This window comes from Sinohyriopsis cumingii, chromosome 12 (genome assembly GCF_028554795.1).
Source record: "Sinohyriopsis cumingii isolate HCF-2022 chromosome 12, ASM2855479v2, whole genome shotgun sequence".
In the NCBI taxonomy this organism is placed as follows: Eukaryota; Metazoa; Mollusca; class Bivalvia; order Unionida; family Unionidae; genus Sinohyriopsis; species Sinohyriopsis cumingii.
In genome coordinates, this window is record NC_142972.1 from 53,101,317 (window position 1) to 53,120,858 (window position 19,542).

At 34.6% G+C, this 19,542-nt stretch overlaps 2 protein-coding genes across 3 annotated transcripts in view; both read left to right on the plus strand.

Moving 5' to 3' along the window:
- The window catches only part of LOC149786448 (four-jointed box protein 1-like), a 45,136-nt gene extending 29,619 nt beyond the window's left edge, over positions 1-15,517 (plus strand). Inside the window, exons 1-2 of one of the 2 annotated variants that reach the window (XM_089976893.1) lie at positions 6,401-6,517; positions 12,986-15,517. In XM_089976893.1, coding sequence (XP_089833019.1) covers positions 13,659-15,236 — 1,578 coding nt within the window. In that variant the 5' untranslated portion in view covers positions 6,401-6,517; positions 12,986-13,658 and the 3' untranslated portion in view covers positions 15,237-15,517. Of the gene's footprint in view, positions 1-6,400; positions 6,518-12,985 lie in introns of those variants that run through there. The other variant, XM_089976892.1, reaches the window with a different exon arrangement.
- LOC149786449 (four-jointed box protein 1-like) overlaps positions 1-19,542 on the plus strand; it is a 126,327-nt gene that overhangs the window by 29,612 nt on the left and 77,173 nt on the right. The window lies entirely within an intron of this gene.

Consider the following 19,542-nt stretch of genomic DNA (forward strand, 5'->3'; position numbering starts at 1 on the left):
AAAACCAGTCACATCTTGAAGTAGAATTTTGTTGGGACAAAAATTTGAATTCAAAATGCAACTGTCCCAAGTCAACAGAACATTTGACATTGACAGCAGAAGTTTTCAACACTGAATTTCCTACAGAAATTTCTGTGTTAAGTTGCACAGTTCCTCAAGTTAGGTTAGACGCGCCGTATACATCGAAATCGAGGAGAAAGTTAACAACGTTTCTACTTAAAGTGTTTCAATTCCACTACAATAGATGCACTATTGTACACGGTAGAAAACGTAGCAATCCAGTTGTTGAATATTCATGCGATGGGATGATTAATGGGTGCAGAAATTGTACTAAATTAGATAAAATATTTTGCCAAGTATAGTAATTCCAGATTTAATGTACATGTATTTGTGAACGGATATTTGCATTATATTATTTTGTAGATAACTTTCTGTCGGTTGTGAGACCGACATTTTTCGGCATTCTTTTCGAAACAGATGTGATTTAACTCCTAATAGATAAAATAACAAAATTTATTCTTATAAGTTAACAGTTAGAGCACACTTGTCAAAGGGTTGGATTGATAGTAACAGGTTTGTGCCTCCACCACCTACCTATCCATTGACTAATACGATAATACGATAATCTATTTGTAACTAACCTCTTTGGGTTAAATTGGCCCTTTCCCAGTCCCATTTCACAATACCCTTTGGCCAGTCGCTTAAAAAAAAAAAAAAAACAGCCGCTTTACGTAGATAGCAATAGCAACAAAGAAAGTTCCGGAAAGGGGAGTTAGGAAAATCCCCACGGTCGCAGCCAATCACTAAAGAGTACACAAGAATTTCATGGACCTAATTGGACCAATCAGATTCATACTAAGTGATCTGTCAACATGTTGACATTTCAAAAATATTAAACTGCACACACTATATCTAAAATGTAACAATTACGTGGTAATATAACTCATCAGCTTATTTTCACAGAATGTCGAAAGAAAAACAAATACAGTTGCAATATTTTTTATTTATTTTAATCAAACTATGAACATAATTTGTGCACAGTCATATACAAAAATAGTACTTAAACTAAATCTGAAGCATTGCAATTATAGCCAACATTCTACTCTCAACTTACCCTGACGTTAGAGACGTATTATATAAGAAACTTCATTTTAAAAGTTGAAATTATGCCGCTCTTCATTCTGACTGCTGTTGTTTGACAATAATGCTATGTCATCTGTGGCTTTTTATATTTTGTTTTGTTAATTATTCATAGTGGTTCATTCCATTATATCCTTAGGGTACAAGGATTAGGAACAAATATTTCAATACACACTGAAAAAACAAGTGTTTGCCAGACAATGACGTGCTGGCAGTTAGATTCTCAGTTGTTCTGTTTTACGCAATTTACTTTTGTCAAGTCAGATTTAATATATAAATACGCACGTTGGATCGTTTGGGTATACATTCAATATGCAGTTGTTTTATGCCTTTGACTGGAGACATAATGTTGATTTATTACCGCAGAATCACGTACATTGTCTAGATGCAAAATATATTTTATGAAGAGGCAGCTGAATTCTTAATGAGTATGTATGTATATATATATATATATATATATATATATATATATGTGTGTGTGTTTGTGTGTGTGTGTGTGTGTATGTATGTATGCATGCATGCATGCATGGACGGATGATTGGATGGATGGATGCAAAGTTTTATATCATCCAACATCCCAGATAAAGAGCACATTTCAAGACGAGTAAATAGATAAACGGGCTTTTATAGAGCTCAAATGCTATCGTACTTGCAAAGAGATATTCGACTTTAGCGTCCTTCGTGTGTTTTACTTTATTTATTGGTATTATCATCTACAGATGTGTTGATATCTCAGCTGATTTGTCATCTTATGATAAAGTTTAGTACCCGGAAAGCTTACTACTTTTGATGGTAAAATGTAACATTTCGATTTTTATTTGCTTGTGAAACAAATTTGAAAACGAAAGCCACAGACTCGTTATGTACCGTTGTTAGAATCTGTCAAATGGTTTTATTTTGAATTGAAAATTTGGCACTTATCCTAATAGTAATTATATTAAACCCTATTAAATTCTAAGCTTTCCTTCCAATTTGCAAAGTTGTGGCTAATTAGGTAATCAAGATTTAGTCCAAAACTAATTAGCACCGGGCCATTTCTACCATAAAAGTCCTGGTGCTTGAAAGAAAAATGTGAGTCTATGAATTTATGACTGAAAAATAGAGTACACATGAGTGCAAAGGGCTTTGACTGGTTCATTGTGAAAAAATAAAATGTTTGGAAAACGAATCTTTAGAGATCTTGTCCCATTTGTAAATGAAAAAGAACAGCAATGTTCTGCTAATGTATTTTGTATTTTAAAAAAAATCATTGACTGACTTCGCATTACTTTTTACTGAAATTGGCATCTGTGTTGAAAAACGCCTCTGCTCGTATGTCTCTTTTGTCATGCCTAAGCTTGAATGAAGTATGAATATATACAGAGAACCATAAGTTTGATCATGAGCATTTAGAAATCCCAACTTACTGAATTTTTAATATCGTGGTGTTTTCATATACTTACTGTCCGAGGTGAATTAGTACTGCTAGTCATGTATGCAGATATTCCATAACTAACTGATTTAACTCCCTTTATATTTCTGTGTCGTCGCAACGGCACAACTCGCGGTTGATAATTGTTAATATGTACACATTTTTATTCGAGTATATGTATAATTCATGTTGCCTACGACCATAACAAGTCTGACAGCTGCTTTGAATGCATTAACCATGTTAATGTACTAACGTTTTGCATCCAATTTCTATCGACATGTGTTGTCTGTTGTTTTTCAAGCTATAAATGCATAAATATTCTACAGCTACATTAGTAGTAAATCAATTGTTCACACACAATCTGAATACTATTCACACACAATCTGGATACTATTCACACACACAATCGGAATACTATTCACGCACACACAATCTGAATAATATTCACACACAATCGGAATACTATTCACGCAAACACAGTCTGAATACTATTCACACACAATCTGAATACTATTCACACACAAATTGAATACTATTCACATAAAATCTGAATATTATTCAAACACAGACAATTTGAATATTATCTACACACAATCTGCTTTTCTCAGTCCAAATTCTTCTAATGTATTCGACTGAAGAAAAATGGAAATTAAGTTTATTTATAAATGAAAATCACACGGTTATTCTGAAAGCTGTATTTTGGTTTTGCTTCTTGCTTTTGTCCTATTGATTCGTGTAAGCAGGTCCACGATCTAAGCCTACCACAACACCCAGATTAACTGGTCATATACAGAACATATAATTTGACATGGTTAATGCATTCAAAGCAGCTGTCAGACTTGTTATGGTCGTAGGCAACATGAATTACATGAAATTTAATATGAACAATTGGTTTTTCATCGTGTTTTTTAATTTGCAGAACCGTGTATCCGATAATTTGAGACTGAAAAATGCAGTAAGCTCAGTTTTTCACATACGAGTTACTATTATAAAATCTCTCTATCTCACACACACACACAAAGAGACACACACACACACGCATGCGCGCTCCTACACGCGACGATTGACAGGTCTAAAACAGCAATAGCAATAAGTGTCATTTTCATGTTACAAATAAACGCTCTTTATACGAAAATGGCGAACCTCTTTTGGAAGAAATGAGATAGCAAATTATGATTTCTTCTAAACTTGTGAGTCACATATGCTCAAATTTTACAGAGGCAATAAAAAGTGAAGTATATCGATTGAATACATAATATAACTTAACCGGGTTTCTTTTTAATGTAAAACTTTGAATCAAGTAATGAAAAAGACCTGGAAGAAACTTTGGACAAGTAGAATGACAGCAATATGTACAAGACTGGATACAAAGACAAGTTATGTATTTCACATTGACGGTAGAGGCAAAACTGTTGTCTATGATACTGTATTCATCTTTCGTTTACCCCGTAGAGATGTGATTTTGCAATTAAAATGCAAACATTGTCGTTTAGAGCGCTAGTGGATGAATCAACGTTGAGAAAAACATCACATTCCAGTGGCATTACAAGAAATTATGCCCCACCCCACCCCCACAAAACTTAATTATTGCCCCCCCCATAAAGGTTGTGTGATGGGAATTATGAGTCAAGCTGCCATGCTGCCATAGGCAAAAAATTTAACTTTCATCTTCGTACAGTCACAAAATGTCTGAATGATCAGATTTTATATTAGCGTGATTTTCTTACTTGAAAAAAAGAAAAACGTTTGTATAAGAATACATGGTCAGGTACAAGAACTCTACAGTCCTTCAAAGGATAGCATTTTTATTCCTAAATATTTCGGTGGTTTTATTTTCAAATCAATTCTAGTAAGTGTAAAGAATATATAAGAATGGAGGAAGATCCATTATCTATTGCTTTTTAAAAATGTTGTTTGACAACAACGTACTGTGCTTTATAACAAATATTTTTAAAGTGCTGACAATTGACAGGTAGTGCTTCTTCTTGAAAGGCAGTTGCAATCTTGCCGACAACTGACAGGCAGCGCGATCTTGTATGACAGTTGACAGGCAACGCGATCTTGTATGACAGTTGCGATCTGCCTCCGATTGACAAATAACTTGTAACTAGACAGTTGCGTTCTTACGAATGAGCTCTACTCTGATATGTGGGGATAAAAAAAAATTAATTCTGCACTTGATAGCTTTATTGTGGTTTGTTATAATTACATTTTATTTGACTGTAACGACGAGAGATGACTCTGCGTTATCACTAGTGGTTACATGTAAGACTTCAACAATCTACGTTTCTTACAGAACTATTTTCTCTCGTATTTTATTTTTAGTCATTTTGTCCTCAGGAGTAAACAGTCAATAATTCACTCAGATCTCTTGGATCGATACAGTTTCACGAAAGTCAATCGTACTTGTCTGATATTAAACACCAATAACATTCCATTTTTACAATAGTCTATTCAACAAAAGTTATTCAGTCACTGATATAAATTTAATAACCTCACTCAAGATGGTAAGATAAGTTATTTACGTAACTTTTTGGCATTTTGCGTAGTGCAACCGCTTTGCCTACTTACTTTCGCGTTAATTCCATTTTCCTAAATGCATGAAATTAAGTTTATCTAAGACGGGGGCGGGGAGTGGAAGACGGAGCCAGCTTACACTTCCTCCCCATCAATTTAACTCAGCATGAATATTTTCTACAGTAAGTTTCCTTTACAGTTACATGATTAAAAGTATGCCCTGGAAACTCCTACAATGCAAGTGCTTAGCCCCTCGGCCCTCACCTGGGGTTCCATCCCACAGATCCTTTGCCTACTTTTTATCCCTCATCTCCGCCTGCTCAAAAACGATATTCTTGGATCCGCCCTTGTGCTGGGAACGGTTATGTTTTCAGCGTTTGCCTTTTTTAAAAAAAAATTATTCCAGTAAAATCTGGTAATTGTTATACTAAGCTAGAGAAGTAAAATGAATGTATTGCTGGAAAAAGCAGATAAATCACCCTTTATGATTTGCGTACTTTGCATTACGTATAACCCTTCTGAATTAAACTTTCGATGTATACAGTGCGTTCTCCTTTAAAATATACAATAACAGAATTGTCAAAAGCGGAGATTTCCAGAAGACAGCTTTAGAAATCAGCGATATTGATTTATTGATACAATACACACTCAGGAATGGTTTAGAACTTTTTGACATTAATTCATAATAATGTCACCGTTTTTCTATCAGTAAGCCACTTGTATAGGTATGCCCATTCTATAGGTAAGCCACTTTAATCCCATTGTTTTATTCACAATGATAAACCAAACAGTGAATATTTATTAGAACAGATTCTGAATTGCATGTACGAAACCCATTACTTCGCTTTTATTTCAGAAATCTGTTAGACAGCTTAAGTCCGGCATCTTGCACGCAAAAGCATCACACTTTCTTACTGTTAGTGAGAACACGTTCTTAGGTTGTCAATTTCTGGTCTTTTACACTGACAACATTAAGCCAGAGACCTTGACAAGGAAATGACAGATCGCTCTCCTACAAATCAAACCAGAGTAACAAGACCCTTAAAGCTAAAGCTTAACCTCTATTATTATCAAGGTGGCTTCATGTCATCGCTGAATTAGGATACATTCCTTCATGTCTTGCTTCCAGACAAGATACGTCATTCATAATATGTTGGTTAAACAAGAGCTTGTCTCCCCTGATTAATCGGTCATTGTCCATATACTTATACCATTGATCTGTAAATAGTATGTAATCGCTCAGAAATGACCGATGATACCGATCCATTGAAAAGGAAACTCCAAGTACATTTTGTTTTTTCATTTGATATAATTTCTTTTTTCACTGGAAAATGAAAGAGACAGCTTATGGAAGAATGCTCAAAGAATGTCACAATATTTTCTAAAAGAAAACTGCTCGTTGAGTCTGAAATAAATGAACGAAGGGGACAACCAATACGAGAACACAAGGTATAATTCTGATTTCATTATTATTATCCATATCCTTCTTCTTTTACCTCCTCATCGTCCTCCTCGTCCACGTCCTTCTCAATAATATACTACTACTACTACTACTACTAATAATAATAATAATACTAATAATAATAATAATAATAATAATAATGCAAATAGTAATACTAATATGAACCAGAAGTCATATAATAATATTATATTAGTATACGACTTCCGGTTCATCGCCATCTTGGGAAAGGGGTAAGATGTGGGACGGGCGGGGTTTATTTATGTAATCCATTCATTTGAATATTAATAATACGCATTAGAATTTCAATGTGTACTATCCATTTTGTATACATCATCAATAAGTGCAAGGGATTTAATAATAATAATAATAATAATAATAATAATAATAATAATAATAATAATAATATGGAAAACAAGATAATAACATGATGGATAATTCACATTGAAATTATAATGCCTACTATTAATAATTAGATAAATGCCATGTACTATGATTACATAAATTTTACCCACCCACCCCCACCCCCGTCCCGCATCTCACCCCTATTCCATTATGGAGATGAGCCGGAAGTCGTTAAAATGGCATAGCTCATCTGAAAATAGTGTACTTTGTAGTCAACGTGCATTAATTCTGATTATAACCATATAATTTACTAAAGTTTCACAGTAATTCGGTGAGGCCTGTAGGATATTATATCAATCTGTAATACAATAAATGGCACTCACTCTTATAAAAAGTTTTGGAGCGCAATGACTTGTTACTGTTTGCATATTACTATGATGACCATGTTATGCAGTATGTTTCACAGTAATCCATCGACATTGTGGGACTATATGCATTAACAAGATTCTGAACTGTTCTGCATTCGACTGCGAGAATCTTCAAAATTATGCCCATAACATGTGTAAAGTTCCGTAGCGATCTGCTGAAAGCTGTGTTAGAAATTGCGTTTCAAGATTATATTACACATCGGGCTGCAAGTCAAACAAAGCAATAACTCAGATGTCCGGATATTTTTAAAAAATTGCCGATATGCGCATTATAACTTTTCTCAGTTTTGATGCCGATCCATTGAAATCTGCAAATTTGTCCAGTTCACAAGATTCCGTTATGCACTATATTATTTGCATATCGACAGGGCAGCAACTCGATTTGTTGATATGCGCATATTTTGGTGATCGTAAAATTTCGTAGCATGCCGTTAAAAACTGCGACTAGTTGCGAAAAGGATTATGTGTACCGTACGCAAGGAAGAACAAACAGACAAACTAACAAACTGATTCCTATATATAGAATGGCATATACTAACAGCACGTGCACTTGTCTATTATTGCTTCCCCATAAATTCTGTAGTGACAAACTTTATATTTTTCTCTGACTTCTCCTGCAGATTTTCTGACCTATGATATAAGTTATTTGAATTCGGTAGAAAGCAGCATTGAAGTCCAAAACAGAAAGTAAACTATTTGTTGGGTCGAACCTATTTGCATTTGAATGGATGCAATTCGTAATGTCATGGAAAGGTCACATCCACTAAACATTCCGGTCATTTCACTGAAATGCAACCATTTCTAGAAAATGCAACACAACGTACTCCGAGTCTTCATAAGTTACTACCTAACACAATTAAGCTGGTCTTGGTGCATTTGAACTTATAACTAAGGCATTGGATTTCATACAAAATTTAGAGAAATGAATGAAATATAAAGTAACTCAATAAGTGTGGTGACTTCTTTCAAGGGCCGTACTCTTGCCCTTCGCCCCTGAAATTGCTCGTCTAAATTAAAATAGAAAATTAAAACCAAATTGGCGGAATTATCCAACAGATGCCAGAGGGCATGCTTTCATCCTATATTCTTCGTGAATAATATTCCACATCTCTTGCTGCCTTATTTCGCAAATTAGAAATTATCTTGACGGTATCTTTTGTGTACGCCCAGTGCAAAGTGAAGTGCTTTCCGCCTCTGCTACACAGACACAGTGGGGTTTAAGGTGGTAACAGTCGAGTTGGCCTCTCGGTTTCATTGTTCACCGTGTCTGGACAATGCCTAATTGGAGAACTGGGGAGATTTAACCTCCGTTTCCCCCACCTTCTGAACTGATCAAAGGAACGAGGGGAAAAAAACTGTTATATAAGAACTGCTTTCATAACGTTGCGGTGGGAAATTGACAACTCTGGCATTTTAATGATCGCAGCGGGATTTTAGTCTTTACGACTTGCATTCTGATGTAAGCTTGCTGAAATTAATCATCTACTCTTTTGAATTAATCATATACCGATCATTGTGACATTATTTGTTTATTACTAACCTTTGGAAATCTTTGATAATATTTCAAAACAGTATGTTGCAATACTATCCCTTGAGGATTTAGGGTTCAAATTTCACAGTATCTCAGCTCCTAACTCTAGCCTCTTGTATTTCTCAACTTCGCATACCAGTCTATTGTTTTTCTTTAGTATGTTTTACTATACAATGTCCGATGATATCACACGAGCAAATAGACTGAATCAAAGATCATGTAAGCAATTTTGCTTTCACACTAAATATTTGAATTAGCTTATTTAGATATGTTTAAGTCACTTTTATTTTATTAAAAAACTAACTTGCAACTGTGACAACATCGTTTAGGATATGTAACATTTTTAAAATGAAAAATGCTTTTTCTTTCATACTTTATGAATGATATTTTGGTCATATGCGCACATTTTGTCTTACAAATTACATGATATTTTGGTCGTTTGCGTACAGTTTGTCTTACAGATTGCATTATATTTTGGTCGTTTGCGAACAATTTGTCTTTCATGATGTATTCATGATATTTGGACTTTCACGTCCAATTCTTTAACTTCTAATGACAACGGAATAAAGTTTCCAGCATATGTATATCGTTAACACATGGGGGACGGGGGCAAATAACCCATACCATGTACTGAGTATACAAACACGTGACAATGTATTTAGGTTCAACAATGAATGTGTGTTATGGAAAACCAAATAGCAGAGCAAGTACTAAGACACGGATTTACATTTACTGTTGTGGATCAAGACCGTTCATTTATAGTTTCACATATATATCTAAGTATTAAATTCCGCTTGGTTGAGCTTGGAAATCTAAGAACGTACGAAAAGAAACCCTATCATGCCGACAGATTTATATGTTTCGAGGCATAACATCACATCCAGAATTTTGTCGGGAAACAGGTCTAGCTTAAATTCTGGTGGCGGCTATCTCTTGTGTGTGTGTGTGTGTGTGTGTGTGTGTGTGTGTGTGTGTGTGTGTGTGTGTGTGTGTGAAATTGAATTCGTTGATTATTGTACCTCAACATAACATCACATCCAGAATTTTGTCGGGAAACAGGTCTAGCTTAAATTCTGGTGGCGGCTATTTCTTGTGTGTGTGTGTGTGTGTGTGTGTGAAATTGAATTCGTTGATTATTGTACCTCAATTAAATTTGGCCAGGCGGCGATGGGCAATTGCCGCCCTAGTAGCCACAAAATAAGTAAGGCAGGTAATACTAGATTGTCGTTTTTATCATTGTGATTGTCGTTTTTGTCACTGTGCTGACTGTCGTTTTGCCATTGTGATAACTGTCTTTTTGTCATTGTGATGACTGTCATTTCGTCATTGTGCTGACTATAATTTTGTCATTGTGATGTATGTCGTTTTGTCATTGTGATGATCCGTTTTGTCAAATTGATGATTGTCGTGTTTGTCGTTGTGGTGACTGTCGGTTGGTCATCGTGATGACTGTTGTTTTGTCATTGTGATGACCCGTTTTGTCAAATTGATGACTGTCGTTTTTGTCGTTGTGATGACTGTCGTTTGGTCATTGTGATGACTGTCGTTTTGTCATAGTGATGACCGTCGTTTTGTCATTGTGATTACTGTCGTTTAGTCATTGTGATGACCCGTTTTATCAAATTGATGACTGTCGTTTGGTCATTGTGATGACTGTCGTTTTGTCATTGTGATGATTGGATATGTTTAAGTCATCACTATATGCATCAAGAAGAAGAGGAAGGAGAATTAAATAATAATAATAATAATAATAATAATAGCATCACCTGTATCATTTCCTACATCATCGTCATCATCTTTTTTATAAGCGTAATCATTCTAAGCATTATCAATTTTTCTTTTATTCTCTGTCTTCCTCTTATTAGGCTCCTTCGTCCGTTTCCACTTTCCTTTCATCTGACGTTTGTTTTTCTTTTTGTTGTTTGTTATATAATATTTTAAATGTTATTTCTACTGTTCTCTATTAAATTCGGCATAAATGTAGACTGCTTAAGAAATGAGGCGTTTTTTTATAGTTTCGTTGTAAATACGATGTTTTCTAGGTCAGCTTAAATTATATTCCAAATTTTGCTGGCTGAACATGTGAAGGGCAATTGCTTAATACACGCATGCATACATACATAGAGATACCAAAAACACATAACACATGCTAGCAGAGTTTTGTAGAAGTCAGTGCCACTGGAAATTCGTATGGCCATGCCTTAATTATGCTTTGGCACAGTTATCGGTGCCTGTATTTTAAAACTTAAAGACATAATAATGTTTCCTACCTGAAATATTCTCAGCATGTTTTTTTAATTATTTTTTTTAATGTTTTTCTAATTTCATGATGTTTGTTTTTGTAATAATATTACTATGTTTTTTATCTTACAGGTGTTGTCTAATGTTGTAAAGCGCTTAGAGCTTCTAAAGATTAGGCGCTATACAAAGTCCGCAATATTATTATTTATCAACACACGACTTCTCGGAATAAAGATCAGGGTTGGAAATCAGTCTAAATATTTTTGCCTCAATGCTTTCCAAGAAAACGTATAATTTTATTTCGAAATATATTGAGATTTGTTTGCAACTTCTTTCAACAGAAATGGGGGCCCCGAGTGGCCGAGTGGTCTAAAGCGCTCTCCGTTACAGATCACTGCCATCTCACCTCTGTCTGCGTGGGTTCGAGTCTCGGATTCAGCCTGTGTGGGTATGTGAGAAAGCTTGCCAGTAGCTTCTCGTGGGTCGGTGGTTCTTTCCGGGGTTTTCCCGGGTTCTTCCTCCACCATTAATACTGGCCGCCATGTATAGCCTATCGTGTGCTGAAAAATGGCGTTAAACCCTAAAACAACAACAACAACAAAATCAACAGAAATGTGAAGAAGAAAAAAAGAAAAGAAAAAAATTGAAATTTTCACATTCTTACAAATGATAATTTGTCTTGGTATCTTGGGTCTGTTACTCGAGATACCATTGGCTTGGTAAACATCTAAAATCTGGTGTTGCAAAAATGTTTTCATATATTTGCCATAAATATGTAGTCTTTCCGTCGCTCGTGCATCTAGTGTTCATTGCATTTGTCTGCTCTCGTGTTACATGAATATATTTAAAATCATAATATGTTTGATTCTGCTATTCAGTCGTCGTTATTTGTTTATTGTGTGCACATTTTTTTTTCTTTATATGTTTAGATGTTTGCTTTTGATTAATTTTTCTGTCCTTATTTTATATTGATCTATTTTCTAGTTAACTGCCTATTTTAACAAATCTTTTTTATTTATATTCCTTAATAATAATAATAATAATAATAATAATAATAATAATAATAATAATAAAAAGAAGAAGAAGAAAAAGAAGACGGGTGACAGAAATATGAATATAGTTTTAATTTGGTGTTCAGAGTTCTTTCTGATTTAGGTGAATACAGTCATAATATAGTTAAAGCGGTTTTTCCCATTCTTGTTTCTCTTTATAAAATAATTTTCAGTGACATCTTTTTAAAACCTTATATTTTAAAAACGAATTAGAGTCTCAGTTCGGCATATTAAATCGGTGTATAACTTAGAACACACATCCCTGTTGGACTCGGTGTTTAACTGTCCGGGTGCGTATCTGAAGTCTTATAATTGAAAAATTAGTTTCTTTTTTTCAAATTCAAAATCCTTATGTAATGTTTTACGACTCTAGACCCATCAGTATATTTCCCGACCAGTCAAAAATAATCTAAAGCTGCAAAAAAATAATATCTGGAGGGAAAATCAATTCAACCTTTTTACGTTATCTGGTCCGCATTGTCCTGTGAATATTATCTTATTGTGCTATTGAATCCAATCACAAACTAGTTTTCTCTTGCGGTATAATACTTTTGTAGTCACTTTTGTTCCCATTTGTATGACATCCAAGCGACGATCCCGCTTAGGTTACTAATCATATATGTTCCATTAGTCAGTCAAGTAAGAAAAGCTTAGTGGCTAAGTCCCGCCCAGAGCATTTGCACATGCGCAGTGATTGAATTCTACAAGCTAAGTTGACGATGATAAATGAATGCACAAACAACATAAACAGTAGATCTCTCCGATAGCAGAATACTCGCCACATACGTTCGATATTTACCTAGCTGCCGACATGGGTTGAGAGAGGGAGTTCATTCAAAATAAACTTATTATCTTTTGTAGATTACGAACGGAATCGAGTCAAAGTGCGAGTGACAGCAGAGTGGAGAACGGGGACACATTAGGAATGTACCATTTCTACGTGATTATTAACCAGAAGTGACCGACAAAATATTTCACATTCACCGGAATTTAGTGATTAGTAATGTAATTATATTTTTATGGATAAAAAGAGCTTGGGGCGATTCAGCTGGATTCCAGTCGAGGTTGATCATGAGTATAACATTAGCTATGCGTATGACAGATTAGGCTGGATTTATAGTTACTGGCACTAATTAACGAGATATTTGTATTCGTGCACAGAGTATATACTTAATGTATACGACCCAAAATAACCTTTTTTAATTATTTAAGTGTTCATCGCATGTCCTAATGATGTAAATAGTTCTGTGAAAAGTAGATCTACATATTGCATCCACGTCACATGATCGGAGTCTCCTGTTTCCTGAGACTGGTTTACACACTCGTGTATATGTCAGAATTTATGAATATATACTACATGTGCAATATTAAGTACTTGTAATATACTTTTATGTCGCTATTTTGTTTTTCTAAAATTTATTGCAAATTCGGCATTACAGTTTTCGTTCAGTTGGATGTTTAGTTCTTCTGATTCATATAAGGGATTTAATTGTCAGTGTGTACTATCCTTGAGTGAAATCAAAGCGTCGATGTGATGAAGTTATTCACTGTTGCATTTATGATGGGAATTAGTTTTACATTCGGATTACTTCTTGGTCTTGTGATACATTTACCTGCTTCGACCTTACCAGCAGCATTTATTCCGGATGCATTCGGAGGCATTCGGTTCCAGAGAAGCCTACAAACCTTTGGGAATGGTTGGACAGAACCCGAATCGACAGCTAACGACAATCAAGCAAATAGTGTGTTCGAGGATAAAGCTTCTCTACTTTTGCCAGGGGCCATAGAAAAGCAATCAGCTCAAGCCCATTATTACCCACTTTCGTCTAGTGTAACCAGTGAGAACAATAAGGCTCAAGAGAGTATTAAAGACAAATCTGGTCATTCCGAAACAGTAAGTCATATATCCAGTGAACATCCAGAGTCTCTAGTGTATGTAGATTCCGTGCAAAATAAACTGATCTTCAATGATACATTTATTAAATCTAAATATACAAAGTACTCTAACACAGGGGGCCAAGGAGAGGACGACCTAAGTAAGAGTACTAACGATAAAGACAAATCAGCTGTTGAAATTGTTTTGGTCCAAAGAAAGCACGAAAATTCTAAAATAAATCATCAAGCATTTGACAATCAGAATCAAACCATTCCAAAGTTTGAAAGCGACAATGTTTTAGTTGACAGCATAATTTGGGCACCATCTGTGGAAAATGCTTGCCCTTTGGGCTTCTTCATGAAGGACCATGAGAGATGGCAGAAGAAAGTGACAATAGAGAAAATACTTAAAATAGAAGAGGGCTGTGGACGCATGCAAAATCGTTTATTGACATTCCATGACGCTACTAAAGCATGCGTTCGTTATAGGCTTAACGTAGACCAGATTCAAGGGGAAATTTACTCTTATTACCTTAGCAAGTTACTGGGTATGAACAACGTCGCCCCTTCAACTTTGCATCTTGTCAACTTTAGAGATAACCAATGGAGTATGGTTCAGCATCAGATCGCCACCTCCCAATGGGCCGAAGATAAACCGTTTGTTTTGGCTCGATGGATAGATGGTCTCAGCCCTGCATACATTCCACACGAATTCAGGGAACAAAATAACAAGGGTCTGCAGCCAGACCACGACTATCTAAAAACAAAGACCCAATCCGAGCTTTGTGAACTTTTGCAGTGGTCTGATTTGATAATTTTTGATTATCTAACAGCCAATTTGGACAGAGTGGTCAACAACATGTTCAACAAACAATGGAATGACCAGATGATGAACAGACCCGCTCATAATCTGGAGAAAAGTTCTGATGGTCATCTAGTCTTTCTTGACAATGAATCCGGACTATTTCATGGATACAGGTTGTTAGACAAATATGCACCTTTTCATCAAGTGTTATTAGATTCATTGTGTGTGTTCAGGAAGAGTACGGTAGATAATATAGGAAGGTTAGTGAAATCAGATTCAATCGGTGATGAATTACAGAAATTATTTGAAGCAAATGAACCTTTGTTTAGACACATTCCGAAGATACCGAAATCAAATGTCAAAGTATTGCAACAAAGACTGTTAGATGTCTATAAACGAATACAAACTTGTAACTCTTTATATTCCAAGTAACACATATATTTATATTTAAGACTATCCTAAAATATTTTTGATACATTTTGTTTGACAAATTTTCATTCCATTGACATTTCTTTCCATTCCGTCTTTCTAGACATAATGTGTTTTGTTTCCTTGCTTCTCGTCAAACGAGATTTGTCGCTAAAAATGTGTAATAATTATAAATGATTTATATCTACATACATACATGACTCTTTAAGGACGTACCTTGTTTGGATATTGTAATTTGTACATAGATGTATTACACAATAGGGACCAAGTCTCTATCATTTTGATCTAGTTGTACTAGTTTTATCTGTTATCTTCCCTATAGGACATTTAATATATACAATACAACAAGAATGTACCTTTGAATGATATCTCAGATCAATATACGAGGTTAATTTGCTATTATGATACCCCACAATGGAGATCGTGTGACGGTGGAATACACGCAGCTGGAGCAATGCGTGTTAGAAGTACCTGACCCTTGTAATGACTCATCATACACACGGTCTCCATACGAATCATCTGAATTTGTCCAGATGGAATCCCTGCTACCTCTCCAATTCAAGCCTAGTACATTTTAAGGCAACATTATATCTCAAGTCCTAATTTAAGCTAAAATATTCGGAAGAGTTTGATTAAATATAATTTCATCATCTAAAGCCATTTAAGGGTCTACTATGCTTTCCAAACATTATTTCACGTACATTTAATCGCATTACCATTTTCCTTTTTTAACCGGTTCGATGCGAGCGGATGAAGGTGGATCAGTTAAGAATTAACGTTCTGCAAATTTAAGTTGAACTTCAGAATAATTTACATGTTAAAGAAAGTGTTTTATTTATAATGATATCCCGTTACTAACATTTAAACTTATCAGAACATCTCGTTTTAGTTGATAGTTTTTGGGAAACGAACGGCATTCTGTGACTAGTTTCTTAAGATTGTGCGTGTAAAGTAAGGTTATTTGACTTATTCGTGATACTGTAAGAAAAACTGTATTTCATATGGTAAACGTTTTGTCTCTAAATATGTTGTGTGTGTGTGTGTGTGTGTGTGAGAGAGAGAGAGAGAGAGAGAGAGAGAGAGAGAGAGAGAGAGAAAGAGAGGGGGGGGGGGTTAGGGGTTATTAGTAGAATAAAATTTTTAGAACAGGAACTGATAATCTCCAGACGAGGATTTCGTGTTGTGCCAACCGATTTCGTGACTAGATTTACTCAATAATTGACTGTTTAAACCACAGGATCTGAATCTGACTGACATTACCGAATATATATATATAGGAAAGGATATGCAATAGGAAAGGATATGCAATAGGAAAGGATATACAATAGGAAAGGATATGCAATAGGAAAGGATATGCAATGGAAAGGGTATACAATAGAAAAGGATATGCAATAGGAAAGGATATGCAATAGGAAAGGGTATGCAATAGGAAAGGGTATGCTAAACAGAAAAATATGCAAAATAAATATTAAGTCACCATTTAAGGAGAACAATTTCAAGAATTTTGCACGTTCTAACTAAAGGCTTTGAATCGATTTGAATGGATTATTATATTGATGTGATCGTTTAGGGCGTATTTCCTGCGTGTATGTTTGTTACTCATAAAATCACGCGTCAGTGAACATATTTATTTTGTTGTCATAAAAAAACAAAATGAGCGTCCGTTTCCTCAAACATTATATTTTTATACAGCCATATTTCAGTGAAGTTTGAAATGCAATCCGGGGCGAACAACAAAGATTAGGAAATTATTTTTAACAATATATAAATATCTGTTGTATTTTTAAAAATATATAAGGATATGGTATATTTCAAAAAGATATCAATATCTGTTGTTTTCAACAATATATAAAGATCTGTTATTATTTTAACAATATAAAAAGACCTGTTAAATTTTAACAGGATATAAAGATCTATTATATTTTTTCATACTTTTGCTGACTGCAGTATAACTTATGAAACGTATTTCGTGCATGAGACAGTTTTATTTTGTTTAAAAACGTATTTACAACTGTTGCCATTTGTATAAGTAAATATCTTCAATTGGTCTGCGAAGAAAGAGATTGACACGAATAAATAACAAACTTAAACATGTAATAAAAGTAAATATGATATTACTACAAATACTAGTACAACTATTCTTCTTCTTCATCTTCATCTTCTTCTTCTTCTTCTTCTTCTTATTATTATTATTATTATTATCTAATACAGTAGTAATGTCCTAATAGTTTGTGTGAAGGGTGACACATTTCGTTAATTAAGATATTCACGTGTAATAAGTAAAAGAACTGTACTCTAAAAACGTGACAACATTTAACAAAAGCATAAATATCAACTTTGTACTCCTTAATAACGTTTGAGCTAGCGGACACTGGATAAGACATAGGAAGAAATTAAGAGCGAGTTACAGCACATACTAACATAATAAGCCTACTGATTTTGAAATAATTAAAAAATTAACAAAGAATAGAATGTCGTCCATTTCACGCAAACTCATCTTTTTTTTTCTTTTTCGTTTCAACTTTGCGCGACATCCCTTCTTGCCGCTGCAGCTACTATTTTTATTGTCAGAGAACGAAGATTTCCTTGCAAACTTTACAGAAATGCAGGAGTATATAACAGTTCTATAGCTTTATTAACCTACAACCCCATGACATTTCTATCGGACATAGAATCGTCATCTTTGACAGTTCTTTCTAACCCCAGTTCAATAGATGTCATTTAATGATATATCAGTAGCCTTAAGGTTTGGACCCTGAAGACACTAAGGCGACGACGGACATAATGCGAACCGACGATAGTTTTTGTTTTTAGTCAAAACATTTATGAATTAACTTTTTTCGCCCTGCAGATATGGAAGATACAAACAGTGAAACATTTATGTATTATATGTGTTTGCCCAGTTGATTATGAATATATAGACAGTGGCTTTGTTAAATATATTTCACTAAATTAAAATCAAGCAGTGGGCTTTATGCCTCGCCAGAGCCACACGCCATTATTTGTTTCGATTTCTTATGATTTAAAAGAAGATGCCGGAAAACAGAGTTATGTCACTGACCAAGAGAAAATGTCACCTTGGACTTTTATTTTGATGCTGTCTCTCCGTTCTTGCATTTGTTCTAATATTTTACCATTACGTTCGCTGTTTTTGCAGAAAATGATATATTTCATTGTCTTCTTTCTTAATTTCTTTGCTTTCTCTCTACTTCTAGCAATTGGTGCTGTTGTCTGATATATGTATACCACACGTATGAATAACCGCTTAAGCATCATCACGAGCAGACGACATGATTGCCAATAATTTTGAAAACGAAAACAAATAAAAAGCGCTATGTCAGTCACACTGGAGACTTTCATGAAATAATACCTTTTCAAGCATATACAAGCACACGTTCCATTATGGAATAAATGTATAAGTGTAAAAAATATTATTTCAAGACAGCGGTGATAATTTGGAATATGCCCTAATGTATGTTTTATTTCCATATTCAGAAAGTTCACTATCACCCAGCAGACGCATCCCATTATAATGGTAACCAAATCTTACAATATGCTAACAATATGCATTTATGTAAGCAGCGATTAGGTGTCACACTAATTTCGTACAGATATCTCTAAATTACAAATAGGTTTAAAGCATTAGCTAATTTAAAATAACGTTCTAATTGTCATTGACTCAACTTGCTTTACATGTTTCTATTCGATATTCATTGTCTGCAACATATGTTAAACTCTACGAAAACGCTAACGTTTTTAGAGCAAAACTGTGGATCAAACATGATACTTCCTCTTTATATAGCGATTCAAATCTAACCATACTCATAATCATGTTTAAAATCGAGGGGGATGTAAGGGGTGCGTGCGTATTGATCCCAAACCACAAAATTTAAGTAGATAATGATGCCTGGGTAATAGCCAGCGGTGAACATTATTCCTAATATATTTACATAAAAATACAATGTAATAGCAACTTGATGCACGCCATTCTGTGAGAGTGACCACTGAACTTAAATTTCAACCACACATTAAATGCATTGAAACATGTTTAAAGTGATCCCCAATAGGAACCCTTAAGTATTCTCCCCGAAGAAAATCATCCTTTACTTTTTTTAAAGTCTTTTTGAGCATCTAAATATCAAACAGAGCATAAAATGTTTGGCGTCTTTGGACAAGCTCTCTTGTAAAATAAGCGGTATTTTATAAGAGGTTTGATTGTAATTCGAGATGCTTAATGAGATGAAATTTCAACAAATACCTGTTTTCATGTGAATTCGTGCAGTCATGTATTAAATTGCATGGTTTAGTT